The following is a 27,511-nucleotide window of genomic DNA, read 5'->3' on the forward strand; positions in this document are numbered from 1 at the left end:
TTGCAAAAAACCAGTCCAATATCACACCCAAGATATTGACAGTGAGACTACCCCACTCCTACCCCCTCCCCGTCTTGTGTGTGAGCAGGCACGTGCGATGTTACCAGTGTGCAGGCCCCTGGGTCTGCAGTCAAGAGGCAGAGCGGGTCCATCACCCCAGGGTCCCACATGCTGCCCTTTTATGATCACGGCCACCCAATGTCCCATCCCTCACGTCTGGCAATCACTCCTCTGCTCTCCGTCTAATTCTGTCATTTCAAGAAGGTGTCAGGAATGGAATCACACAGCATGTAACCTTTGGAACTGGCTTATTTCATTTGGTCCAAGTCCCGTGAGATTCATACAAGAGGAAGTGCACTTAAACCCACACAAATGAATGGTCAACGTGTCCAGGACCAGACGGCCTTCCCCCAGCTACTGGGCATGATGGCTAGTGTCCTCGTCTGCTCCTTCCTCCTCTGCCATGCCACAAGCCTCCCCCCAAGTGCCAGGGAAGGACCCAGCCCGGGCTCAGAGACCTGAGGTGCTCTCTCCACACGGTGGCCCGAAGCTGGCTCGAGCTGAGCAGAGGCACGGCTCTCAGGCCGGGGGCATCAGAGGCCTGGCCGAGGCCACTCATTGGTGAACACCGCCATTCCCTGCCCCAGACAGTTACCACAGGCACCACGCCCCACATCCTATGCAGCACCAACGGCCCAGCTGCCAGGCTCCCCGGGGCACAGCCTGGAAGGGCATCTGGCTAAGGCTTGCAAAGTGCTGTCTCTCTTTTCCCAATAACTCCCAATAACCAGGGAGGCTTCAGTAGCTGACAACCAGGAAGGCCAGGAATGGCACAACCGGGCATGTTTATTCATTTACTCTTAGCCTTGTTCCTGAAACTTCTCCAGGTGGCTGAGCAAAGCAGAGCAGGTATGCAGCTGCCAAGGCCCTGAAAAGGTCCGCACAGCTTCTGATCCTAGTTTTTTTTTTAATTAAAAAAATTTTAAAAATGTTTTTTATTTATTTCTGAGAGAGAGAGGGGGGAGGGAGGGAGAAAGCGTGAGTAGGGGAGGGTCAGAGAGGGAGACGCAGAATATGAAGCAGGCTCCAGGCTCTGAGCGAGCTGTCAGCATAGAGCCTGACGCGGGGCTCAAAGCCACGAACTGTGAGATCATGACCTGAGCCGAATTTGGACGCTTAACTGACTGAGCCACCCAGGTGCCCCTCCTGATCTTATTTCTTTCCCCACTGTACAGGTGTGATGATTTCTCTCCCTGCTCACCCTTCTATTAACATCACTCCCCAGGTGCTCAGAAGACTTTTTTCTCTTGACCCCCGGCTACTTTTATGTGTTGTCGGCTGTACGGGGAAAAGGGGGGGCCGTAGCGGTCGTATGCACAATGAAAGGACAGTGGTCGTCTGGTGCACAGCTCCTGCAGCCACTTAACTTCCCAGGGGCAGGTGTGTGTCTCAGCGAATTGGTAGCAACCCTTTCTAGAAAGGGCACGCTGCCAACACCGGCACACACTGGAATTTCAAGAATTTATCACAACTGCAGCCAATAAAACTGGGGATTGCGACTAACACTTTCCTCTCTCTTGAATACAAAGACATCAAGAAAACGTCCTCACGCCCTGTGTTGAGAGATGGCAGCCACACTGATCGTCCTCTGCATCCGCCCAGGGACCCCCATGCCCAGTCTCAGCCCAGCAGGTGGAAAGCCTCCCCGGCAGCCTAGTACCAGAGTCACTGTGAAATCCCTACCCTCGGAAATGCCAGGCACTTGACGCGCTCCTCCTGGCCTCGTGGAAGGAAGTAGGCAGACGGTCTGTGTGCACCGCATCATCCTGCTCTCCTGCCCAAGCCCCCACATGTGAGTTGCAGGGCAGTCCTGAGGGGGGCTCACTCCAGACCCTCGGACGTCCCCTGTTCCATCTTCCTTGCAGCCCCAGAATGACCACCTCACTCCATAGGGTGCCCGTGACATACCACCGTCATCCACACTTGGTGTCTCTGTCCGTGGCCCCAAGGTGTCCACCCCGTAGCCACCAGGACCTGGAACATGCCACACGGGCTACAGGGTAAGATGGCCTGTGCAGGTACGGTTACGACTGTTGACATTAGAATGGAAGGCTGGCCTTGGATTAGCTGGGTGGGCCCAGTCCCGTCTCTGGGGGCCCTTTAAGCAGTGGCCTTCCTGGCTGTGGAGAAGAAGGTGGCCCAAGCCGGGGGGTGGAGGCAGGGGGCTCTGGAGCCTGACAGTGGCTCCAACCAACAGCCAGGAAGGATGCAGGGACCCCAGTCTCACAAGCCCACACACTGGACTCTGCCCACTCCGAGTGAGCCAGGAAGTAGATCCTGGCCCAGAATGCCCAGGAAAGAGCCCAGCCCAGGCAAAGCCTTGATGCTGGCCTCGTGAGGCTGGCAGCAGAGAGAGTGGCTGAGCCTACCTGTGGGGACTGTCGGGGGGGGGCGCCGGGAGGGGGGGCTCTGGCTCTTGTGCAGGAGACACCTGTGGCCAAATTCTCTGTTGGTCTTGGAGATCAGCCCTAGTGCCCTTCTTCTGCAGTCTCCCGACCCCCTCGGCAGGGTCCCCCCTCTGCACTGGAGCTCCCACAGNCCTGTTGGTCTTGGAGATCAGCCCTAGTGCCCTTCTTCTGCATAGTCTCCCGACCCCCTCGGCAGGGTCCCCCCTCTGCACTGGAGCTCCCACAGAGAAGGACCGTGTCCTCCTCAGCTCCGTGTTGGCAGCACCTGGCATGGTCTCAAGGAGACACATGGAAGATTCCCGAAGACCTTAAATCCTTGAAGCCCTTCAGGGAGCAGGTGTGTCCTATTCATCTTGCCAAACCTCCCCATTCCTGCTCCACCCATGCCAGCACTGCAGCCCAGGGTCCTGCACATTCTGTGAGCTCCACAAACGGCCGGCAGAACAGCAGGGAGCATAGGGGTGGCAGGGGGGGGGTGCCCTGGAGGACAGGTGGCACCCAGAAGAGCACCCTCTCTGCTCCCTCCCGGGGTGTCATGGTCAATCCCGCATGCAGGGCCAATGACCCGGACAGCACTGGTGTTCGCCTTGCACGAATTTCCCTCTCGCCTTAGAGCCAGCTCTGTTTTCTGAGCTTCATTCGGTCCTGACCTGTGGTCCAGGTGAGTTCTAGCTGTGACAGGGCACCAATGATTACTGTAGGTGCTTCTAATGCAGGCCACCTGGAAAACCAGAAAGGAGACACCTGGCGTTTGTCCTAAACCAATGGGATTGAGTCACCGGGCAGCGGGAGAGGGTTCGGTTCAGCCGTATGCCAGGGCAGCCTCTGCCCCCCGCAGCTGCTGTGTGAGGCTCAGGGTGCCCCTCCCCACCAGCCTCGCACTCACTGCGCTGAGCCGTGACAGCCTTGTGAAGGGACTGTCTCCCGCACAGGAAACCCTGAGGCCTGGGACCAGGGCTGCCTCTCCACTCCCCTGTCCCTGGTGCCCAGTACGGTGTCAGAGATGCAGACTCGGTAAGTGCAAGTGGAGGAAAAGAAGGAAGAGAAGGAAGGAAAGATGGGAGGAAGGATGGAGGGAAGACTTTGTGTTGGGGTTCAGACATTTGAGAGGGGCTTGCTCTCAGCTCAGGAAGACCTTCTGGTGCAGCTAGAGCTTCACAGCCATGAGAGGTTACAAGTGATTTGTGACTCTAAGGACCGCTATGGTACCAGAGTTCCCCAATGATCTGTGCGTCCCAAGGAGACACAGCTCTCTATGCAGCCACGCTCCCGATGCAGGGGTGCAAGGGCAGTTGCGTGAGGGCAGGGAGAGCATGTGGATGGCGATGACAGGAGGAAGCGTCAGCCTGCCAGTCTGCACAGGAAGGTGGACACGCTGTGTCTCACTGAGTCGGAGATGCAGCGGTCGTGGGTAAGAGGCCTCGTTGTCTTGTTTATCCCCGAGAGGAGAAAATGCTTCCATGCATTGAGACATGTCCTGCGCTCAGAACCAGTGTGCGTGGAAAGCGTGTGCCATATCATCTGCTGCTGTAAATAACTGACGTCCCTCACGCTATGACAGAGCTGCACCCACCACTAATAAAGCTGCCTGTTTAGTGCTCCTCTGACCAGCACTACTTCTGATGGCTCCCGGTAGGAAGCCATACCATTTCCTACCTTGGCTACATTTTACAGATGTGGAAACTGAGACCAACAGGGGCGGAGGGCTTTGCTCAAGCCAGTGGGTGGGGCTGGGAGAGTGGGAGCTCAGGCCTGTCCCCACAGCCTGGTCCATTACACGTGGTGCACGGGGCAGACCCACCAGGGCGCCGGCATGCTCTGGAGCAGGTGGCCACCTCGGGGTGGGGTCTTGAAGGACAAGCAGACTCATTAGCAGGTGAGCTGGGGCCTGGGGCAGAAAGGCACGCACACATGCTCAGAGTCTGTGTGCACAGGGTGCTGGGTAGGCCTCCCCAAGAAATGGATGGGGAGATGAGGTTTACAGCCATGGTTTATCTGGAAGGTGACGGAACTACGGGGCGGGGGGGGTAGCGCAGCTGGGATGAGCATGTGACCAAGTCAGCTCATCACTGGGAATGCCTGGAGCCAGGATGGAGCACAAGCTCCAAATGACATCCCATCATGGTGGCAAGGGAGCCCTGCCATCTACCCCATGAACCATTAGACCTGCATTCCAACCGGCCCTGTGATGCACGCCTGGGGCCCTCAAGGTGCATGCCGGGCCCCGTGCAGCAGGCTCTGGGACTCCGGGAGCCAGGAAAGGCCGTGAAGAAGGAATAGCGGTGCAGGCAGTCGGAGCAGGGAGGGGAGGGGGAGGCTGTCAAGGAGGCTGTGGGGGGGAACACGGACCCAGGTCGTGCGGGGTCACCAGGACCTCCAACAGGTGTGACACTGCCCCCAGCCAGACCCCCGAGCTCCTGTTCAAACCTCAGCAATGAAGCGATGTGCTGGCGAGGCCGACAGGCAGAGTGAACAGGCGCCACTGATCTGTCTCGTCTCGTCAGCACAATGAAAGTGACTGAGGGCCAGTGTGTTCCTGCCTTCTTCCAGCGGCCTGCATGCAGGGACCCCTCCCGCCCAGCCCCGCGGGGCCTGGGGACCCTCCCTCCGTGATCCCCCAAACAGTGCTGGATTGACAGCAGCACACCACGGGGCTTTTCCAGGGTGAGTCAACCATAAAATCCTGCCTGTCACAGCAAATTCTTGTGAATAAAGGGGACGTAAATCCACATTTACATTTGCAGAGTGTGTACCTCTAGAAGCCAGAACACACAGAGATCGGGAACTCTATAGAATACAGTGCAGTCTGCCTCGGAATTCGGCTGTAAGTGCAAACCCAAAGTTCATGGGACAGATCTGAATATTTTTAAAAGGAATTATGATAGACACAACCTAGTTTATAGGAAGATAAATTTCTTCTCTTGTTTAAATTACCTTAAAATGTCTAAACACAATCTAGTTATGTCTCCTGGAGATTACACGCCACAGCTTCTACTACTTTTGGTTCGCTCCGTAATGTCTGTGCTCATACAGCTACAGACAGACCCTCGTGGGGAAGTCCTCACAGGTGAGGGGCTGGGGTATGGCCACATCGAAGGCATAGAGAAGGAGACGCTGGGGGAGCCAGCTCCGCTCCCCAGCCTGGAGTCAGCAGAGACCTGTGGCTCCGGGCCTGCTTTCCTGATACTGTAAAAATCTTTGCACTCTACTCGGAGGGGCTAGGGTAGGTGTGGATTTGGCAGAGTTGTTTTCAGGCCACAGAGCCATTTCGTGACGACCTGAAGGAATGTGCCACACTCAGGGCAAACTGCCTTGCGTGTAGGATTTCTCCACAGTCTTGCTCAGTTCATAGGAAAACATGAGCTTTAATTTTTTCCTTAGTTCGCAAAGGGGTCAAGGGCAAAATAGGTCACGTGAGGAGCCCATGCCCTGTCCAGGGCTCTCTGTGGATTGGAACTTTCTTGTTCTAGACTCCCTTCCTCCCCAAGAGGAGAGAAGAGGCAGAGGCCCTTCTTCCTGGGGTCGGCCTCCAGGGTTCCTCTTGTCTGCTGTGGCCACCAGCCCACTGCACAGGTCACAATGGCCGTGACCTTGGCCCCTAACACTAGAAGTATTACAGGAGCTGAAGAAAGTAAGAAATAAAGGCACCTGCCTCACAACTCAGTGACATCTTACCACCATCCGAAAATACAGCAGGGCTCCCTTTGCGACCGCACCAGGCATGCCTCCTGACATGATACCTACCAGCATGTAGGGCAACTTCCGTGTGCCTGATCTTATCTCCTCACTCTCCTTGGCTCGGGAATGGCACTTGGCGCAGATTCTAGGGGGAGCAGCTCTGTTCCCACTTTTTAATTTAACCAAAGATACTATCCAGAAGTTTATTTTTTCTGGGTCAAAAAATAACAGCAATAGGAGGATCTCTGAAACCCGATCCTGAGAGCCCGGTGAGAGTTAGGGGGGCTCGGTAGTGCAGAGGCCATCCCCAGACGGCGATCTACACGACAGGGACATCACCCCTCCATCTGCCACGCTTTAGGATCTAGTAAGTACTCAGAATAGCAGTGCTTAGGGCTGGGGGGTTATGTTCTTAGAAGAGGAAGAACAGGGCGAATCTGGGACTCATCTCAGCTCCACCCTCACTTCCTGAGTCAGAAAGAGAGCCAGTGAAACACGGGGTTACTGTGCTGCGTCCCGGGGCGCCCCTGCGGGGCTGCCGTCTGAGGCCGCGGGTGATGCCACGCATGGGCTGAGCGTTACCTATGATGGAAAGAAAGGCTCTGGCCGTGGCTGGTTCAAAGGCGCTTCCTGTCAGCGTCGCCTCACAGACGTACGCGCCCGTGTCCGCGGAGGTCGGGTTGCTGATGGTGAGACGTCTCCCGAAGCTGTGGACCCCACTGGTGACCCTCACCCCATTTCTCTTCCAGTTCACATTCAGCTCTTCAACAGGCCTGGGAGAATGAAGGGTGTTAGTGACCATAATTGTGAGTCACTAACGTGACACATAATTGTGTGTGTGGACGGCAACGATAATACTTTCAGGCATCCAGCACAAGCCTGACAAAGCAGATTCTACCAGGAACCATGGGAGGCTGAACAGTGGGCATTTAAAAATCACTCCAGATATGACTCTACTCCCTTACGGTAGGCATCAACAATACATTCTGCTCAAGGGCTATTGAGCAGGGATAGCTAATTGCCGCAGCGATGGACCATAAGCGCTAATGATTCCATTTACTCAGGAAGAGAATGTTTAAAATAAATACTACTAGAGGACATGGCTACATGGGAGGCATGATCACGGGCACTCGATTTCTGGGGCAACTGCTAACCAGGCCGAGAGCACCTAGGACTCTAGAGGAGAGAAGGGATCCACTCCTTCCCTTCTCCCCTCAGGATTCCACTCCTGGCTCACCCTTGGCTGGAGTCTCGAGGAGGAAGCCCTCCACTGTCACCCACAGCTACACTGACAGGCAGTGCTTTCCTGTATAAACATTATAGTCAACGTCAGTACTGCAGTCCCGGGCTTGGGAGTTTGGTTTCCCACCTCCCCCAGCATGCTGTGCTTGTGGCCTGCTGGACAAACAAGGCCACCATTGCTAGAAGAGCCGAGCACCCGTGTGATGTGTCTTTCTGCTCAAGAGTCCCCTCATGGCAGTTGTAGGGGACTTGCCCCCCTGGGAGGACCGGCAGCATACCTGGCATTGGCGATGCACTCCAAGGTGATCTCGCTGGACCCAGCCACCACGCTTCTGTTGCCTGGGGGTATCACAATGATGGGAGCCACGGTTTTGGGGGTGCCAACATCTCCTGTGGCAGAGAAAGCAGAAGGCCGTGGGCCTCTCCTAAGTAGGGAGGATGTGGATACTGGACATAATGAACAAGGGGTCTTGTCAAGCCACACGGATAGGACACCTGGATGTTGAGACTCGGCCCCAACCTCCCCCCAAGAAGGCCTGTGAGAAGCCCTTGGGCAAAGATGCTGCCACTGGCCTTGATCTGACCTGGGGGAGCCTGGGTGGAATGCACGGCCCTTTAAGTGTACGTTTTGGCAAGAAATTGGGCAACCAGAGCCTCAAGCCGCCGCCTGTACTCCGTGTGGATAAGGGCCTCCAAGTGAGGAGCGTTGTGCAAAATGCTTGCTGACTTTTTTTTTTAATTGACTTGAGGCTCTGCTTATTGAGTTACCCAGTCCACCCACTCTTTTCAAATCTGCTCAGCTCCACAAATATTCCCTGTGTCGAGCACTCTGCTGGGCACTGGTGGTGTTAGGAAGCGGCCAGCTTTCATACTTGGGCCCAAATGGGACTCCCCAGAGCAAACACATTTGATCAACAAAGGGTTCTGTTCTGCCGTGTACTTTCAATCCCTTTTTCTCCTCTGAAAAGTAAATATCCTGAATCCACCTCTGTGCTGCAGGTATCAAACTATAAATAATTTAGTTCCTACTTCTGGTGACAGGGGAGGAAAAAAAAAAAAGAAAACAGGACACATTTTTGCCACTTTTCTCTAAAATACATGTAATATCGAAATTAAACTACCCCCAGTGTGCCTTACTGCTGTTTATTTAGGGGAAATGAAGATGGATCAAACATTTCAAGAACAGGAATCTCCATAAAGGGTGGAGATGGCAGAGACAGGAAATAAAAAGAAATTTAAATTCTGAGAATGTGAAATGTTTCATCTAGCACTTGATGCTGGAGAGCCCAGTCGGTGCAGGGGGCTCTGGTGGGGAACAGTCCTTGACTGCCTGGCTGTAGGGGGCTAGCGTTGCTGAGAGAACGATAGGGAAATTGAGGACTGGCCTTGTGTCACCACTAATTCTCCCCAGCTCTGCCTTCTGGCCTCAGTACTTAATCGGTATGTGATTTTTGAATTAAAGATTCATGTGAATTAAAAGCAAGACAAAACAAAACCTGATGCAGGCAGAGCCAGCACATTAATTTTTTAACCAATACATTGATGGCATTGATGGAAGCCAGCTTCTGCGTGTCCTGGGGCCTCTGGGAAGGTGGAGGCGGCCTTCTCCCTTCCCGACCTCCTTGCCTCCCACGCGAGCCCCACAGGGCCCGACAGCCTCCTTCTGAGGCTCTCTGCTTCTGTCTGCGTAGAGACCGCTGGGCTGGTTATCAGATTCCGGAGGCCATGCCGGAATCCAGACACTTTCGTGATGGGGCAAAGGACAGGAACCAACTGCCAATCAGATTAACAACCTGCCTGTCACCTGTGAAAGCTGCTGATGAGGAGAAATGACCTGAGAAGCTAATATTTGCAAATAGTTATGTGAAGTGAAGGAGAGCAGCAGTGAATGCTGAAAGGTCACTGAGCAAGGTGCTAATTTGGCATTAATCACCACTCAGCCACGGTGGCAGGACAGGAAAGCCGTGCTCAGCACTTGTCACTGCCTGGGGAGGACGGGCCCCAGGCCCGGCGGCCTCGACTGTGCGCTGACCCCGAGAGACTGTGCCCGGGACAGAGAAGCACCAAGGCCGAGCTGACGGCCCCTCAGGGGTGGGTGGAACAGAGCCGTATCACTCTGTCATGGACTGCAGCCACACGGAAAGATGGAGCAGCCCCTCACCATTTTCATAAAGCCCTTTCACACATGCTGATGCACCTGGTCCCGGAGGCCCTTGCCCTGCGCGGCTGGCGGCATGGGTCCGATTTGAATCGGGGCCCAGGCCACCAGTTGGGGGAGTGGGTGTGAGGGATGCAGACTGAAGCGTAGCAGTTCCTAAACGGAGCATCTGTAACCTATGCATGAGGCCAATGGCGACGTGTCCTCACCTCACGAGAACTGCCACCAGCAAGACCAGGGCGAGAGCTCCTGGCTGCAAAGCTGTGCATTTGCTAGTTAGGCTGCTGTTACCACCTCTTGGTACAATTTTACCCAAGTGCCCAGAATCCAGATCTCGCAGTGATAGCAGGGACAGTGCTTGCGACAGGACACAATGCTAGAGCACACTCTTCTTTTAAAACATTGTCTTTAAAATGTAATCAAATCTGCCTGGGCACGTGGATTAAAAAGAACAGCCCAGAGAGGTGCCCGTGGGACCATGTGGCTTGTCAGTGGGAACTGCCATTCTGAAGACACCCTGAATCCCAGAGAGCAGAGGGCTTTCTCCGGAGCTGCTGTCCTCCCGGGAGGGGAACCTTGCCCTGTGTCTGTCTGTCTGTCCTGCTTAGCTGCTGAGTATTCTGCATACAGCAGCAGGGAAGGAAGCAGACTGTTCCAGAGACAAACTATTAATTCCTCCCTCTGTCTCCAGCTCTGTGTGACAGTTAGCCCCTCCGTGGTGCAGCTCCAGGTGTCCCCAGGCCGATGCCTTGTCCCCCGTGGCCACTGTCCTTACATCTGACAGCTGCTCCCTGGAAGCTGGCTTCATCTCCTGCCTGTGAATCATTCTTTTTTTTTTTTTTTTGTCATTGCGCCTCAGTCTCTTATTCTTTTGCTGCTTTTTAGAAGGTTTTTACCTCTTTTTTAAGTGAGAGGAGTATTAGAGGTACTTTATCTGGCATTTTTAACCTGTCATGCAGACTCATCTGCCAATTTTTCCCTCACATTCAATTTTTAGAAAAAGAGATGCAAAGAAGAATATCTAGGCATTTTAAAAAGAATAAAGCAGCCTCTTTATTTCTGCTATTCCATGGTATCTGAGATATAGAAGCACTCGGAATCCTTAATGATTGGTTATTTTGTCAAAAATATTCCACAATAATGAGTCACTGCTACCTCCACCGGGAACATTACTCTCTCCTTCAGTGCTCCACACAAACACGGGATTTTTAAATGCCGTATGGAGAAGTATTAGGAATTATTTCCGGGAAGCACGAAAACAAGGGAAGTAGGAAGGTAAATGCACTTCCCCACGCTCCGTGTCACCACCGCCATGTCACTAAATGGCTAATAAACGTTTCCCCATTTGATCTAATAACAAGACAATACAATACCTACTACTGTCCCCCATTTACAGATGAGGAAACTGAGGCACAAAGTCACAGGAGTTAAAGGATTTAAATGAAGGAAAGGCTCCCCCCAAATCTGTCATCTTCCTTTCACAGGACGCCATCTGCTCCTAATAGAAACTCTGGTTGTGCTCAGTTAACCAGAAATTAAAGTAACTAGAACACTCCTTCCCCCAAGCATTTCCTTAGTGGAGGCTTCACTGTCGTGTTTTCAGCTGAACATCTCCCAGGCTGGCTTCAGGTGGTCACAGGGGAAGGTGCGAATCAGAAGAGGTTTTCTGCAGAGGTCGGCAGTGGACGTGCGCCGCCCCGCCTCAGGGGCAGCACGGCAGCCACTTTAGACGGAGGCCTCTTTGTAGTTAGGGGAATACAGCACCTGAGCACCGAGATGGCACCTAATCCCAGCCAGTCCCCCCCACGGAACCCTTCAGCCACTAGAGAGCTGCGTAGGGGAAACTGTCTAGGCTGCACTGGCTCAGTCGGTTAAGCTTCTGACTTCAGCTCAGGCCATGATCTAGTGGTTTGTGAGTTCGAGCCCTGCGTCGGGCTCTGTACTGTTAGTGTGGAGCCCACTTCGATCCTCTGTCCCCCCCTCTCTGCCCCTCCCCTGCTCTCTCTCTCTCATAAATAAACATTAAAAAAACACCCAAAGTACATTTAAAGAATATCAAATCTCTCAAACAACAAAAAGGTTCACCGGAACTACTGAGCTGTAGAACAGCAGTGGATGGAGCTGCTTTGGGGGGAGAGACAGCCCCAGGAGGGAGACTCCAGGCCAAGGGACCCAGCAGCAGTGGCAGGGTGCGGGCAGGAAAACCGGCCTGGGGACGCCTGGGTGCAGGGTGGTTCAGGCAGGGGGCAGGGCGCTGCAGAGGTCCCATGGTCCCAGGGGGCAGGACTTGGAGGAGCTGCTGGAGGTGCAGGCTGGAGCCTCCAGGGCAAAAGGAGCATGCCGGGCAATGAAGGGAGGGGTCAGCTTGGGGAGGACTCACCTCAGGGAGGACTCTGGGCAATATTCTAAAGGAGGATGGGAACTCTGCCCATTCCCCAAACAATTATGACTTAAACTATAACTACCATGTGAACCAGCAATCCCACTGGTGGGTACAGACCCAAAAGAAATGAGAGCGCTATCTCAAAGAGGTGTCTGGGCCCCCAAGATCATGGCAGTATCACTCACAACAGCTGAGACATGGAAACAAATCACGTGTCCATCTGTAGGTAAACAGATGAAGAGACTGTGGTATATTTACGGAATATAATTCAGCCATTAAAGAAAGAAGGCAATCCTGCCATTTGCTATAACATGGATGGACTTCAAAGGCGTCGTGCTAATTGAGACAAGGCAGAGGGAGAGACACGTACTGTCCGATCTCTCACACACGGAGTCTATACAAGTGGACCTCAGAACACAGAACCTCAGCCACAGAACACACTGGTGGCTGCCAGAGGCCAGGGTTGGGGAAATGGGTAAAGGTGGTGGAAATGGACAAATTTATTTGTAAGATAAACAAGGTCGCAGTAGGTAGCGTGAAGAACAGAAGTCTCTAGGTACTGCCAAGCATCCGCTGTGCTGTAAAAGCGTCCCTAGTTGGGAACTAGGTTCTGGGTCACACTCCTAGTCAGTGGTATGGGCAGAAACAAAAAGAAATTCTTCACAGTTTAAAAAAAAAAAAGGCAAAAAAGGAAGAAAAGCCACCCGCTGTCGTGCGGTGATGGCTGCACAGACGTTTCTTTACTGGGTCGCAGTTTCGGCCTGGACAGTCCCCGCTGGTGCCCAGTGGGTGCAGGTGAGTCCAGGCGCCAGGAGCTGACAGCTGCCCGGGGACACGAGGCCCCCGCGGGTCTCTGCCCCAGCCCGCACACCACTCACCAGGGACGTCCCGCCTGCTCCCCATGCGGCTGGACTCCCATCCCTCCTGGTCCCTGCCCCCTGAACCTCGCCACCCCCACTTTCTCTGTGGGGACAGCCCATCTCGAGGGCACACAGTGATGCCATGCTTGCTGACGACTGCCCGTCCTTGCTTCTCCGGCTGTCCAGCCCGGACATGTAGACACGGTGATGTGGGTGCTGGCCCGGTCCTGGAGGCAGACCCCATCAGGCTCCCCTCCCCCCAGCCCCAATCCCAGGTCCTTCCCCTCCAAGCTTCTCTCCTTGCCCCCAAGTGTCCCCACCGAGGTTCTCCTGTGCCCGACAGCGGAGAGGCGCCGTCCTGATGTGGACAGTCTCAAGTCCAGTCAGCCTGGAATACCAGCGCGGCTCCTAACTTGCTAAGTTTGAAACAACCTACCTAACTTCTCTAAGCCTTATCTTCTTCATTTGTAAAACCATAAGCACTTCACAAGGGGCACACGTGTGTACGAATGTGGTTGTGCACACGTGCTGCCCGGCTCACAGAAGGCACTGCACGAACTTGGGGGCTGTTTATTAGTCCTGGAATTGGGAACAAATCTGTCACCCCCTGCCCTGCCCCGGGGCTCCACCCATCTCTTCCACCAGTGCTGACCTCCTCGCGGGTGCCCTGAAGTGCCCGGGGCCAGTGTCCCTTCCTCTCACCAAGTACGCATGGACAAATGCACAGAGCTTCAAGAAGGCTGCGGCTCCATTCACATTCGCAGCTCGGAGGCAGAGCCCACGCTAAGGGCTGCAAGCGCTTAAACAGTTCTCTGCACCCTTGTTACAAAGATACCAACATCTCATTAAAAAATGCCAACTTCTTACCAAAAAGAGTCTGTGCCCTTAAAGATGTGGAATTTTCCAGGACATCTGAGAAAACGAACCCCACATTTTGGTCCTTCCCTGTTAGTACCACGGTTTTGAATTTCCTGATTCACAGGGGATGCTCAGGGCAAAGAGGCCTCTGGAAAACTTTGCAGCAGCCAGCTCAAACAGGGGTGAGGTCTTGGGCTCCGCTACCCGCACAGCCCCCAGGCCTCCCTGGGCCACACCAGAAAATAATGAGGTCAAATGCTGCCCTCAACCAAAAGGTGCTGAGTCACATTTGCCCTGAGATACGAAACCTGTGCACAACTTCCATGTAAACATGTGCGAAATGAGCAAACAGTATGCCCCCCTCACACACGAGCAGGCATTTTCCAGGAGAGGCGCCCATGTTAGAGGGGAGATGGCATTGTGGCAGCCACCGCACAGTCTAAGATTAGAAAGAACCTCTGCTCTCCAAGTCCTCGTGTGTCTCCAGCTGTAGGACCCATCCACCAGCAGGTAATGGAGGCCACAGGACGCTCAAACCACAAGATCTTCCTGCTCCACAAAGAGCTGGCCCCAAGTTTGGAGGAACAGAAGAGAAAACAGGGTCGAAAACAAAACCAGGGAGTAGAACACAATGAAGGCTCCCGTATGGAGCAGTATGTTCCTTGGCTTTTCATTCTTCAACACCAATAATAACAACAACACGCATCGGCTGTGTCGTGCAGATGACGTGGCAGTTAGAGGAATGCTTTAAAATGTAGGCAACTGGCTTTCTGGACACAACGGCAGTGACCCCACCGGAGCTGGCAAGGCCAGTACCCTGGCTCCTTCGCATGTGGCTCTCATGTCACAGCGGCATCAGATGTGCGGGAAGGTCTGCCCACCTTCTGGGATAAGAAGGGACAGGGGCGTTACTTGTCTCTGTATGCACTGCAGTGCAGTGGTCATACTGACCCTTCCACAGGCACTCATTAGAGTATTAGGAGAATTATGTCTTGTCCCAATATAACGGTAGAGCATTACCGCCATGGGACACAAGCGACACTAACAGTTATCTCTCATTTCAGTGTACTACGGCCAGGCATGGCGCTGCAGATTCAAAGTTTTAACTGCACAATGTCAGTGTCTTCAAGGATGTGTGGGTTTAGTAGAGGAAGGTGTCCTGTTAACAGAGCAAGTCCTAACAGGTCGTCTGAGGCTAGGAGAGGTGCAGGGAGGGACCTAGCGGGACACAGCAGGTGTGCACCAGGGAGTGAATTCTTCCAGGGGAATTAGGAAAGCCTGAACCCTGTCCTTGGAAGATGGAGAGGCATTCAGCAGGGGGAGGAGGCAAGAAAGACATTTCAGAGACAGAAGACAATGGCAGAAACTGGTCCAGACTGAAAGGTGCAAGTGGCTCTGGAGGTTGAGTGGGTCTGGGTGTGGCAGGGATGGCCCGTGAAGAACATGGCTGGCCTTGCTCGGTGCTGGGGACTTGAACCAGTGAGGAACGGAGAGTCACTGAAGGACCCCGGGGAGAGGGTGTGATGAGTAAGGAACGGTGGGAGGCCACAGGTAATAGAGAGAGAACAGAGGGGCCTCGGGCAGCCGGCTGGGGAGACCCGCTCCCTGTCGCCGGCCTGAGTGCTTTGGGTGGATGGCAGAGCAACTCAGGGCTGGACATGTGGCAGAAAGAGCAGGATTGGGGGTGACGATGCTGGCGTACTAAGATGCAGGAGGAGGAAGGGTTTCCCGGAGAAGATGGCCAGGCTTCCCTCAGGGGCCTGCAGGGCATCTAGGGGGGCAGGTGCAGTGGGCATCAGCCCGTCAGCACGTGAGCGATGACCGAAATTCTGAGAAAAGGAGACGTCTCTGTGAGAGGGGGCAGGGCAAGAGCAAACGGCAGGCCTGGCAGCAGCGTGCCTGTGGGGGGTGGGTAGGTGGGCACAGGGGTCCACAAGGGACGGCAAGCGGTCAGAGAGGGGAAGAGAGGGGTGTGATCACACTAGGGAAATTAGAGCTCAGGCTCTGGGTTCTTCCAAGCATACAGGAACTCCCATGTATAAAACCAAAGCTATTCAGTTTTTGAAGCCAGATCTTTGTACCTTGCGGGACAAATGCTAAGGGATGCAGATCTATATACGGGTGAAAACCCTGACCTTCGCCGACAACACGCACAGAACCCCGTGGAGCTGGAGGGGCTCTTTTGTTCAGTTCTGTAGCTTGGTTTCTGCAAACAGGCTGGTGAGGACCATCTCCAACCTGCTTTCTGACAATAAGAAGGGCGATTTAATTAGCCAATCTTTTGCGATTCTTGACCTTCTCCCACACATAGCAAGGGACATTGGTGGTCCTCTGGGGGGTGGGTGGAAACAGCTCCAATATATTCTATCTCGAGAAAATCAGGTGGCTTCTCTGTTCATCAATTGCTTCTGCAACCACCTGGAGTCTATCATCTTTCTCTGTGTTATTAAAAATGCTTGGCAAGGGATTAAGTGCTTTCCTGCCTGCAAGAGCATCTCAACAGGTACATCTGATCTCGTGCCTCCACGGGGAGCCAGCATCTCAACAGCGCGAATCCTGCAATGCCGAACCCCCAGGGTATGTATTTTTAAGAGACTGACATGCCTTAAGTATCTATCTATAATGTATATATGTTTGCAAGAACTCATAGAAATCAATATTATTATGTTTTCATTAAAACGTACTACAGCGGCAGGGATGCCAGCAGCAGGCAGACGAGGTCATTCCTTAGGACCTCGTGAGGTGATTTCTCATGACAGAACCTGGGCCATAGTAACAGGTGCTTCACTGTGACAACTGAAACAAACAGCATGCTCTCTCTCCTGATAGAAAAGAATTCTCCAAGCAGAAGGTTCCTCCCTCCTCTTCCCTGCCCCAAGTTCACCTTTAATTTGTAGTCACCTCCTGAACTTAATTTCTGGGTTACTAATCTGTTGTACGCGGAGGTGTCTAAGGAAACTTTTCTTTTCTTTTCTTTTTCCCCTCCCCTCCCCTCCTCTCCTCTCCTCCGACGCATCCTTCGTCCTCTGCAAGGAGCCTGGTCAGGGGCTGCGCACGCGTCAAGGGCAGTGGGATGCAGGCAGTCAGTGGCAGGAGGGAGAGAAAAATGGGAGGAAATACGGCAGTCTACACCATTTACAATTTTATATTTACGTGTACTTCCATTTTTATCTCAATCCACTTCCAGACTTGTCTATTGACAAGAGACGATAAATAAAATAAAATGACAGTTTGACAAACAACCTAGCCATTTCTTTTCTTCTCATTTATGATATATGTGAAAATGTGCACATTTGGAAGTGCACGGACTATACCAAACTGTGTATTTTCATCAGCTTTTTACTGGGCAGAGGAATACAAAGGTGATAGAAAGCGGCCCCACAGCAGGCTTATTTCTCTATTTATTTGGGGATGAGCACAAATGGGTAAACATAAAACAGGATTTAGGAACTGCATGACTGGGCACTGGAGTGACCCAGATAATCAGATTCGAGAGACAGTAGCTGATAACCTGCTTTTTGTTTAAACACATAGAAGCGTAATCCATCACGCAATAACAGAAGAGCCATCAGAAGAGCTAGGCCAGAGGGGTAAGATGAGGGATTTTTCATGAATGGATGTCAGTTTTCTGAATGGCGTTCTAAAATTATTGAGACTGTGATTAGGAACAATGACAGATCACTTTGTTTTAATTAAGAAATTCCCTTGAATAAATTTGCCAAACATGTAAATCTGGGCACAAGCCCAAGCCCACCAAGGGCAACGAATACCTATGTGAGGCTATCAGGAAGAGCAGTGGGAAAATGTAGGGCCTCTTGGCAGGGGCCTCTGAAGGCCTGGTCCTCCTCCACACCCAAGCCTGCAGAGCTCTCCAGGAAAAAAGTTCTCCAAGTTCAAAGGAGAGACACAAAATATTTAGAAGCTGGTACATCTGTAGGAAGAACACTGCATTTCGTAAACTTAAGGGAGGGTGAAGAACCACATGTGATTTTTCTTAATGGCCATCAAGCCATCACTGTAAGAACACGAGCTACACTGGCTGGTGACCCCTGGCTCCATAACAGGGCCACCCCCTTCCCTGCTCTGCTCTTTCCCCAACTCTTACCGCCACCTGATGTGCCACTCGCTGGACTTGTTAGTTTTCTTCAAGTCTGTGTCTCCGCACAAGACCACAAGGCCAGGAGCACAGGGGTATTTACGTCTGCTCTATTCTGGCTGCACCCCCAGGGCCTCAAACGGTGCCTGATGCTTGGTCAGGTGTCTATTTTTCTTTTGTTGCCTGTACTTTTGGTGTCATAGCCAAGAGATCATTGCCAAATCCAATGTCATGAAGCTTTCCCCTGTGTTTTCTTTCAAGGGTTTTATAGTGTTAGGTCTTTGATCATTGTGAATTCAAATATGCTGTAAATGGGGTAAGGCATGTGCTACACTTTCTACATCTGTTAAAATGAATGGCAGCAGGTATTGCCCGTGTTCTGCCCGTAGCCATCACTCACCATTCACGTGCAAACCCAGGGCTTCCTGCTAGCACCTGGGTGGTCCCACTTGAGGTCATTCTCTGGTCAGGGCTGTGGTTGGTCGTTCATGCTGGTCTCAACCTGTCAATAACTAAGGTAAGGACAGGACCGGCTACTGGGGTTCTCATCATGGCTGGAAGACACCCTCCAGCGATGGCCATCAGGAAACTTTGAAAAAATGAAGGCTTACTCCTCACAAGGCTTGGGAATTACACAGCACAGCTGGGGCCACACAGGGAGGCTGCAGGTAGCAAGAGACTGAGAGAAAGAGAACACAGGCTGGGGGTTCTGCTTTTATTGGGGTTGGGGGGGCTGGGTTTTGCAGGCTCACTCTTTACTGGTGAATTTAAGACCTAAAAGCAGGAATTTAAAGTACAGGAGAAGAAAAAGTAAGGGGCCCAGGTGGTCAGTTATCAAAATCAACTCAGAGCTCTAAAACAAAGGAGCCTCGGTGTGGAGGTGGAGGGCTCTCTCTCCAGCTCTGCAGCGGGCCTGTGTTTATTCCAAGATAGCCATCTCTGAACCAGTGTGGGGGCATCGCCACTGAAGTCATGCCTTGCATTACAAAAGGGAAGAACAAAAAACCTGTCAGGGCTTTCCCCTACATTGGCCTACAAGGGCGAGGAGTATAGACAGGCCAGAAAGACAGTAAATTAATGTCCCTGGAAGTTGTTCTCGACCACTAAAGCATGAGTGGCACCAAAGTGGCTTTTAATCAGCCTCCCAAGGTCTCCTGGGAACTGAGGACAGGTGCTCACAGCAGCAATGGGCTCGCTGATGCACCCCGTATTGGCATCTCTCTCCTTCCTGTCTCCTTTACACACCCCTCTACCTGCATATCCTGGGGCCACGTCTAAGTAAGCAACTGCACTCACTTCTTCTCGGGCTCCCACACTGCGTCTGAGGACCTATCTCCTTCAGACAAGGGCATTTGTATAAGCATGTCTGCTCCACCCACAGCAGATGCCTTGAAGGCATGTGATGCCTAGAAACCCCATGATGCTCATGGCATCTGGCAAACAGTAAGTGCCTCCTAGATGCTCGCCAAATTGAAAGAACCCAACTTTACATTTTCCAAATAGATATCAATATCTGTTCCTAAAATATTAACATCTCCTCCCAGAATGAGACTTTTACAGACACATGTCTGGAGAGTAGCAGAGCTTGGCTCCGCGGGTGTATCTGTGACTATGTGCCAGGCTCAAATCCTGCTGAAAGTCAGATGCTCTTTACAAAGCACGCAGTTCACAAACAATCTGTAACTAGAAAAGTGTCTTTAATAGATAAAACCAAGAACAGAGAAATTCAAGCCTGAGTCCCTGGAGAAAACAGAAAATTAACTTAACAAATGCTTTGCGCACATGAGAGAAAGAAAAAAGAGAAAAGGAGATAAGAGAGGAAGGGACTGCAGTCTGTTTGGTAGAATAGATCTTGAAAATCACAACTGTGCCCTCCTCCTTAAAATACAATGAGGATCTTTAAAAAACCAGACTAAATGGAAGTTATTTTCCTTTGCTACAGATACTACCATTCAGCTCACAGACTAGAAATTATGGCAACTGAAGCTCAAGGTAAATTCATAGTCTGGTTATACAGAAGCCTGCCTCGGAAGCCATATTGCTGGTGAATGCTCCCAGGGCTGTTACGTTTTGAAGACTTTGCTTGATTGGAACAACATAAAACAGAAAGCTTTATAGATTATATCCTTCCCCAGCCGTGTGGAAACACGCAGAGCTGAGGGCCAAGACTAGGAGAAACAGGTTTCTCGAGGCCGGTTCCTTACCAGAAGGGGCACCCATGGACCAACAGATGACCCTCTTTGAATTTTTCCATACAAGGCTGATATCTTAATTAAAACTAGAGCTTCTCAAATTGCAAACCAAAGCCAAATAAAATTTCTCACTTACATATTTAGTTGTTTCACAAAATGAAAATTCTGAAAGGTGGCTATACACAGAAGAAAGATTTTATCAATCACGTGGCATTTTCTTATGTATCCCCACGTTCAACACAAATATATTGATGAGCCTTTCCTCTGCCATGATTTTAGATCATCAATTTCTTATTTTTTTCACCCTAGAGGAAGGCAGACACTGAAACAGAAAATCCTGCATGATTTCTATCCTAACCATCTTAGAGCAACTGTGAAATCTGAATGTTCCCAAACAATAAACAGTGAGTAAATACCCTGACAGACAGCTGAGCCCTCAGCTGAGTCCTTACCTATGCATCCCTAAGTAAGTTCAGGAATAGAACAGCCTCTGTTTCTTGACATTGCATTTCTCTCTGGAGGAAGGAGTGGGGACTTCACCTTACCCCACAAGGAGGGCCTGGCAGGGGCTGTCCCTTCTACCAACATGGCAGCACTGACTGTTCCCAGTGCACCAGAGCAGGTCCTGGGCATGGCCTGGTGGGCTATTGAGCATCCTGACTGGAGGGTCCTGACGCTAAGCAGAAAAACCAATTAGGCTCAGGTTCTGGCCGCAGAATGTACCACCTCCAATCTGGGGACACAGGCAAGACAGGAGGAGGGTGGGGCTCGGCTCTCCCCCTGCCCCCCATTCACTGTGTGCCCTCTTTTTTCTCCTCTATCTTTGAGAATTCAGTGGGTCATTGTCCTTGATGAGGAGCACAGCAAACAAGGCCACAGAATGAGCCAGGGTACACAGATGCTTTGAGAATGAAGAATAAGAACTCATAACTGTAGAGGTATTTCCCCTTCTGCTTTCCCATATCTTTTCTTTTTGTTGGAAGTTGCTATCTCAGAATTACCCTTGGGTGTCACAACACAGGTACAAACAAATCAGGAAATCTTAAGAGAAGAAAATATTTCTTTTCCTGTCTGCCGTAGCTTCCATTAAATGAATAAAGTCAGTCCCACAGTGCAAGAATTGAGTACTCAGCTAGAACAAGACATTTTCTGATATGACCCAAGGTTATCTATTTAAACCAACTGGTTCTCTACTCAATCTGCTATGAAGCAAGTTTTTTAAAAATGCCAACACATCTCATTTATATTTTGGTCTAAAATCAACGCGAACAATAAATCTAAGGTCGATGACAGAGACAGAGAGAACATACAAAGCAGAAGGTGCGTATATAAAAAACTAAGTGTACAAAAAAACGGCTGAGATCCGTCTTAAGATACACACTTACAAATACATTATCACAAGTGTTATTGAGAGGGGAGTGTATTGCTGGTAGAGACTTAAGAAGTCTGTTCTCACAGACAGGAAGGCAGGTGAATAAAAAATAATGTCCTAGTCCCATTTATGTGGTTATTCAAATACATTAAGAAAGAAGCTGGTCAGTGTGGGCCTATTTAAAACATGGAAGGTCGATGATTACTCAGCACATCTGGACTGTGCAAACTATCAATTCAAACAAATGAACACTAAGAGCACATTTCACGTACTTAGCAGTCTTCTGGAGTTTTAAAGCAGCACGGGTGCTTGGCGTTCTGTGAGGCAGTGTGAATTACAGATTTATAGAGAATTTATAGGAAATCCAAAAGCAATTATGGCAAGTCATTAAACAACAGGCACTTCCACCAAACCTCTCCCAGAGCTACCAATAAGAGGATGCCATCTATTTATTTAAAAATTCGACTTAGTCTCTGTTCAATCCATGAGACAACTTGTCAATAAGCAGTAAAATGCCTGAGAAGCCTGCACACGGGGAGAGAGGGATAGGGGCTGAAGCCAGGACAGCACTCTCTGGGTAACCAGAATAGGGTCACAAACCAGCATAATGATGCTTGGGGAAACTCACTGAGGGAGACAGAGGAGTGTTTTAAGGAGCCCGGAGGTGACTGCATATGACTGAATGTAAGTCAAGAATTTGATCCACAAGTATATGGCTAACCAATCTTTGACAAAGCAGGAAAGAATATCCAATGGCAAAAAAGCAGTCTCTTCAGCAAATGACGCTGGGAAAGCTGGACATAACGTGCAAAAGAACAAACCTGGACCATACGCCATACGTAAAAATGAACTCAAAATGGATAAAAGGCCTAAATATAAAACAGAAAAACCATCAAAATCCTAGAGGAGAAAACAGGCAACAACCTCTTTGATACTGGCTGCAGCAGCTTCTTACTAGACATGTCTCCAGAGGCAAGGGAAACAAAAGCAAAAATGAGCTATTGGGACCTTGTCACAATAAAACCTTCTGCACAGTGAAGGAAGCAACAAACCTAAAAGGTAACTGACAGAATGGGAGAAGTTCTTCACAAATGACGTATCAGATAAAGGGTTAATATCCAAAATATATAAAGAACTTTAACAAATTCAACACTCAAAAAACAAGTAATCCAGTGAAGAAATGGGCAAAAGACATGAACAGACACTTTTCAAAAGAAGATATCCAGATGGCTAAAAACACAAACACATGAAAAGATGCTCAACATCACTCATCATCATGGAAATACAAATCGAAACCACAATGAGATACCACCTCACACGTGTCAGAATGGCTAACATTAACAACTCTGGAAATAAAAAATGCTGATGAGGAAGCGGAGAAAGGGGAACCCTCTTGCACTGCTGGTAGGAATGCAAACTGGTGCAGCCACTCTGGAAAACAGTATGGAGTTTCCTAAAAAAAACCTAAAAATAGGACTACCCTATGTTCCAGTAATTGTACTACTAGGCATTTATCCAAAGGCTACCAAAAAAGCTGATGTGAAGGGGCACATGTACCCCAGTGTTCACAGCAGCACTATCAATAATAGCCAAAGTATGGAAAGAGCCCAAATGTCCACTGACTGATGAATGGATAAAGAAGATGTGGTATATGTATGTATGTGTGTGTGTATACATATATATTTGTATACATATATACGTGTATACATATATGTGTGTATATAATGGAATATTACTTGGTGATCAAAAAGAATGAAATCATGGTATTTGCAATAATGTGGAGGGAACTATAATCTATTTTGCTAGGAGAAATAAGTCAGTCAGAGAAATAAAAGTATCATATGATTTCACTCATATGTGGACTTTAAGAAACAAAACATGAATACAGGGGATGAGAAGGAAAAATAAGATAAAAACACAGAGAGAAGCAAACCATAAGAGACTCTGAAATACAAAGTGAGAGTTGCTGGAAGGAGGTGGTTGGGCTAAATGGGTGATGGGCATTAGGAGGGCACTTGTTGGGGTGAGCTCTGGGTATTATATGTAACTGATGAATCACTAAATTCTACTCCTGATATCATCATTACACTATGTGTTAACTACCTTGGATTTAAATAAAAAAAAAATTCTCCTCAAAATTATTTCCCCAGAAAGAGGGACCTGCCTTTGGTAGAGTCTTTGCAAAGTGTCCCAAAGAAAAAAAATACTCCTTTATTTTGAAATTTCGGTACTGTTTGGGAAAGACATAATAGCCTCAGATAACCTCGTTGGAACTTGTGGTAGTTACTTGAAGGAGTCGGTTTTTAGAAGAGGCGTAGTAATTTGACATGGATTTAGTCATTATTTGCTGAGGGTGTGACCTTCATGGGTAAGTGGTGGTTCTTGGTATGTAGAAGACTTTTACATATCATTTGAAAAGCAAACCATGAATGTGGTACGTCCATGCTTCAGGATGATCGGGAGCTATGAAAGATGATGAGAAAGCTTTTCACAGACTGACACAGGTATCTCTGAGATACATTGATAAGTGGGAAAAAGCAAAGTTCTGAAAAGTACATATAATGCATTGCTTCTGAGGTAGAAAACGGGGCAGAAATAAGGCTACACATGCATATTTGTTGTTATTTACAGAAAGACAAGTAACAAAGTAACAAAAATAATTCGGTCATACAGATTGGGAAATCGTTATTCTTTTACAACCAGGCTTTAAGTAATGGCTACAGATAAGATGCTCTAAATGATGATAAAAATAGCCAGTCTTAAATACATTTGTAAATGCACCTTTTTTCTCCCCGACACGATCCAAAATCTATCTTCCTCAGAGAGTCTTTTCTGGTTAATTAATTTCAACCCACTCCCTAATTAGCTTAATTTGACATCGGTATTTTCAGTTTCCAGAGTGCTGAAAACCACATATGGTTGCACAAATATTCTTAAGATCTTTTTATTTATATCTTCTAAGTCAGTGCTTCTCAAACCTTCAGGTGCACACCTGGGGACCACCTGGGTATCCTGCTCACATGCAGATTTGAAATCAGATTTGACATCTAATCAGCTACCAAGTGAAGCCTGTGCTGCTGGCCATGTTCTGGCAGCAGCGCTCCTACTGGCTCCAAAGGAAGATGGTGCATTCAGGCCCATGGGCAGCACTCAATAGACTCAATACAAGGCACCCAAGTCCTTGCTCCTCAAAGTGAGGGGCAACGGGCAGCATAGACCGTCCCCGAGAGTGGGTTAGAGGGGCAGGGTTTTGGGTACCACTCCAGACCTACTGAATCAGGACCTAAAAGTTAATAAGCTTGCTAGGTGATGTGTGTGCTCGTTCAATTTGAGAAATTCTGTGCTAGGTGATATTATTCTTCACTTAGGATTCTATGTACCTGTTCCCAGTTAAGTAAAAGGAAAAACAGGCAGACACTTAATGTGTTCATGGTTGTGACGTATCAGGAGGTAGTCGTGCTGGGGCGAAGGAGGCAAGGCCTGGGACAGCCACCAGGGAAAAGAGGCAGGAGGAAAGGTGAGATGCACCCAAGGACTTTGGTGCAGCAGGGGCCCAGCCATAGGCTAGACCACCCTAGTCTGGTGAAACCTGTGGAAGTCCTGTGGAAGAGGAAGCAGGTGGAAGATGGGCTGAGCCTTGACAAGGTGGACCTGCTGGAAGGTCAGGAGGGGACTGATATGCACAAGGAAATAGTGAAACTGTGGACGGCATGGTGTTTGGGTGGGAAAGGATGCCAGGGAAAGACTAATGGGCCAGGTGAGCAGAAGAGGGTTAGGTACAGATGAGGCAAAGAGGGTAAAGGTCTGGGAAGGCAGATGGGAGGGGAACTGAACAGAATTAAAGATCTCCCAGGTGGAAGCTTTTCAGAGATGGTGAGAATTCTAGCGAAAGCTCATTAACTGCTTCCGTGGGCCAGACTCTGCCAATCACTCTGCATTCATCCTTATGTACATTTTTTACTGCTCCCATTTTGACAGAACACCGAGAGCAGCAGACTAGATCATCTGCCCAACGTTCGAGGGCAGAGCTGGGACACAAACCCAGGACTTCATGGCTAGAATTGGTGCTCTGGATTACAACCTGTCCTGACTCCAGTGAAAGGTCCAAGGTGCGGCCGTGCATGAGCAGCAGAGGTAAAAGCAGAGAAGCCAAGACCGAGAAACTCGGCAGCTAGAGCTGCGGCTCGAAACTGACCTCAGGCTACCCTCCGTGGAACACCAACCCCTCAGATGCAGACCCAGCAGCACCCCAGTACCTGCCGATTCAAGCTTCACCCTCAGCTGGGGTGGGAAACGTCACCTCGGCGACACTCTCCACTGTTCTGTGAGAGCCCTGCACGCCATACGGCAAGCCTGGTGCCTCCTGTGGAGGTGGCTGTATCGCAGAACAGTGACACAGGTGACAGCTGGGTCTGAGCACCTTACGGTGAGTGGACTCCCATCCCCTATGAGACCCGCAGCACACACGTAATGAGTGAAAATACACTTTGTTGTCTAAGCCACCGAGGTCTCCAGGGCTGTGTGTTCTGATGACTCTCTGGGATCCCCCTCGTATCCCCCTGCACCCAGATAACCCGGCTTTAGTCTCTGGGTTTCTCCAGTCCTCCCTCCCCCTCACCACAGCTGCACCCCCACTGCTTGCCTCGCGGGCCAGTCAGCGTGGACCACTGCTTCCCAGCCACTGGGCAGGATCAAGGCTACATGCAGTCAGGCTCAGGATTTCATGTCTATTGACCCGAACTATGCCATGCCATGCCATGCTTCAACAGCTGCGTTTTTATTTAAAAAGTTTCATCATCATAATCAAATAATATTTGTACACGCAGGTAAAATGTGCAGATGTTAATAAAATTCACTTGCAAAAGGTTCTTAATGATGTCATAGGATTGAGGCATTTTAAACTAAGTAATATTATTAGCTCACCACAGGGAATTATGTACTGGAAAAATAACAAAAAGATTTGTTCAATTATCTAGAGTATTCAGACCCAAACTCTACCAGCCCTTTAATCAACTGGCTTGGCAGCCTGACGGTTCTGGATACAGTAGATAATGACTATAATTTATGTTAGCCGAGAATTCGATTAATTTTCCTATACCTTTTTTGAAGTTATATCACTAATTGCTATTAATGCTTCCTAATCAAGATGGAGCCAGTCACTGAAACAATTAACCTATTTCTGAAGGTGCAAATAGAAAGATAATTCATCAATCTCCTAGTTTTTTCCCCGGTTACAACACTCGCCTGGCTTCTGTCACTAAATATTCTTCTACTCAGAACTCACAGCGGCCACTGTCAGCCATCAGGAAAAAAACAAAGAATGTGTTCATTCGTAAGGGTCGCTTCTGTAGTTCTGTGCGAGGAACAACCGTTTGTTAACTTCTGTAAGAACCTCAGTCGCGACCACAATTTCCTCTACCTACAAGACGTTCAATGAGCTAGATTCCTGCAAGGAAATACACCTGAAAATCCAATCTGTGTATGAAACTATAGGCTATTGTTTTTACTGCATTCTCTAAAGTGACCTCAGGCATGTCCAGACAATCGATTTGGGACCAGCAAGCACAGGCTGAGGCCGAGGAACCCTCTCCCGCCACAGCCAGGGGCTGAATGTCCTCCATGGCCATGGATGCCACATAGCTCTTTAGAGATGGTGCTGGGAGGTGGGGTGGGCAACAGCCTGGGAGTCTGCCATTGCAACTCACCAGCTCCCTGTTCACCCCTTTTACTGTGGGAGTGGGTTATGCTGTGTGAGGACTAAATAAAACAACACACGTAAGGTGATTATAACACAGCATCTAGTACACAGTAGGTACTCAACAAACCAAATGTCTCAAATATCTGATTAAAAACGTTAGGATATTAACAAAAGAACCCAACATTTACTGAATGAAAACAAATTCTCTTTCAAGAAGTCATGTGATTGCTTTGGAATGTCATGTATTTTTAAGAGGGTTCTTAAATGCCAACACGTTAATAACCCTTTACATGGATATAATGTGTGGCTCAGGAACTCCCCCAAGCTCACACTGTGGAATCTAAGGAAGAAAAGAATGCTGGCCTCTACCAGCCCATCATGCAAAATATCAGCCCACGAAACCCACTGGTGGTAGATCAGGAATCCTTCGGTGGCCTAAAGCTCAGTATTCGGTGTCCTGGGGGCCCCTGAATTAAGCCCGAAGGGTGACCAGGCGACCCAGGCCG

The 27,511-nt window shown here is 49.9% G+C and overlaps 1 protein-coding gene across 3 annotated transcripts in view; it reads right to left on the bottom strand.

Annotated features, from left to right (window-relative positions):
- Positions 1 to 27,511, bottom strand: part of SDK1 (sidekick cell adhesion molecule 1) — a 518,084-nt gene that overhangs the window by 226,178 nt on the left and 264,395 nt on the right. For all 3 annotated transcript variants that reach the window (XM_077758767.1, XM_077758766.1, XM_077758768.1), the window contains 2 exons: positions 7,667 to 7,778; positions 6,729 to 6,919 (listed from right to left, as the gene is read on the bottom strand). In XM_077758767.1, the coding sequence (XP_077614893.1) occupies positions 6,729 to 6,919; positions 7,667 to 7,778 (303 nt within the window). The remainder of the gene's footprint in view (positions 1 to 6,728; positions 6,920 to 7,666; positions 7,779 to 27,511) is intronic.

Source organism: Crocuta crocuta, unplaced genomic scaffold, assembly GCF_008692635.1.
Source record: "Crocuta crocuta isolate KB4526 unplaced genomic scaffold, BGI_CrCroc_1.0 scaffold273, whole genome shotgun sequence".
NCBI classification, from domain to species: Eukaryota; Metazoa; Chordata; class Mammalia; order Carnivora; family Hyaenidae; genus Crocuta; species Crocuta crocuta.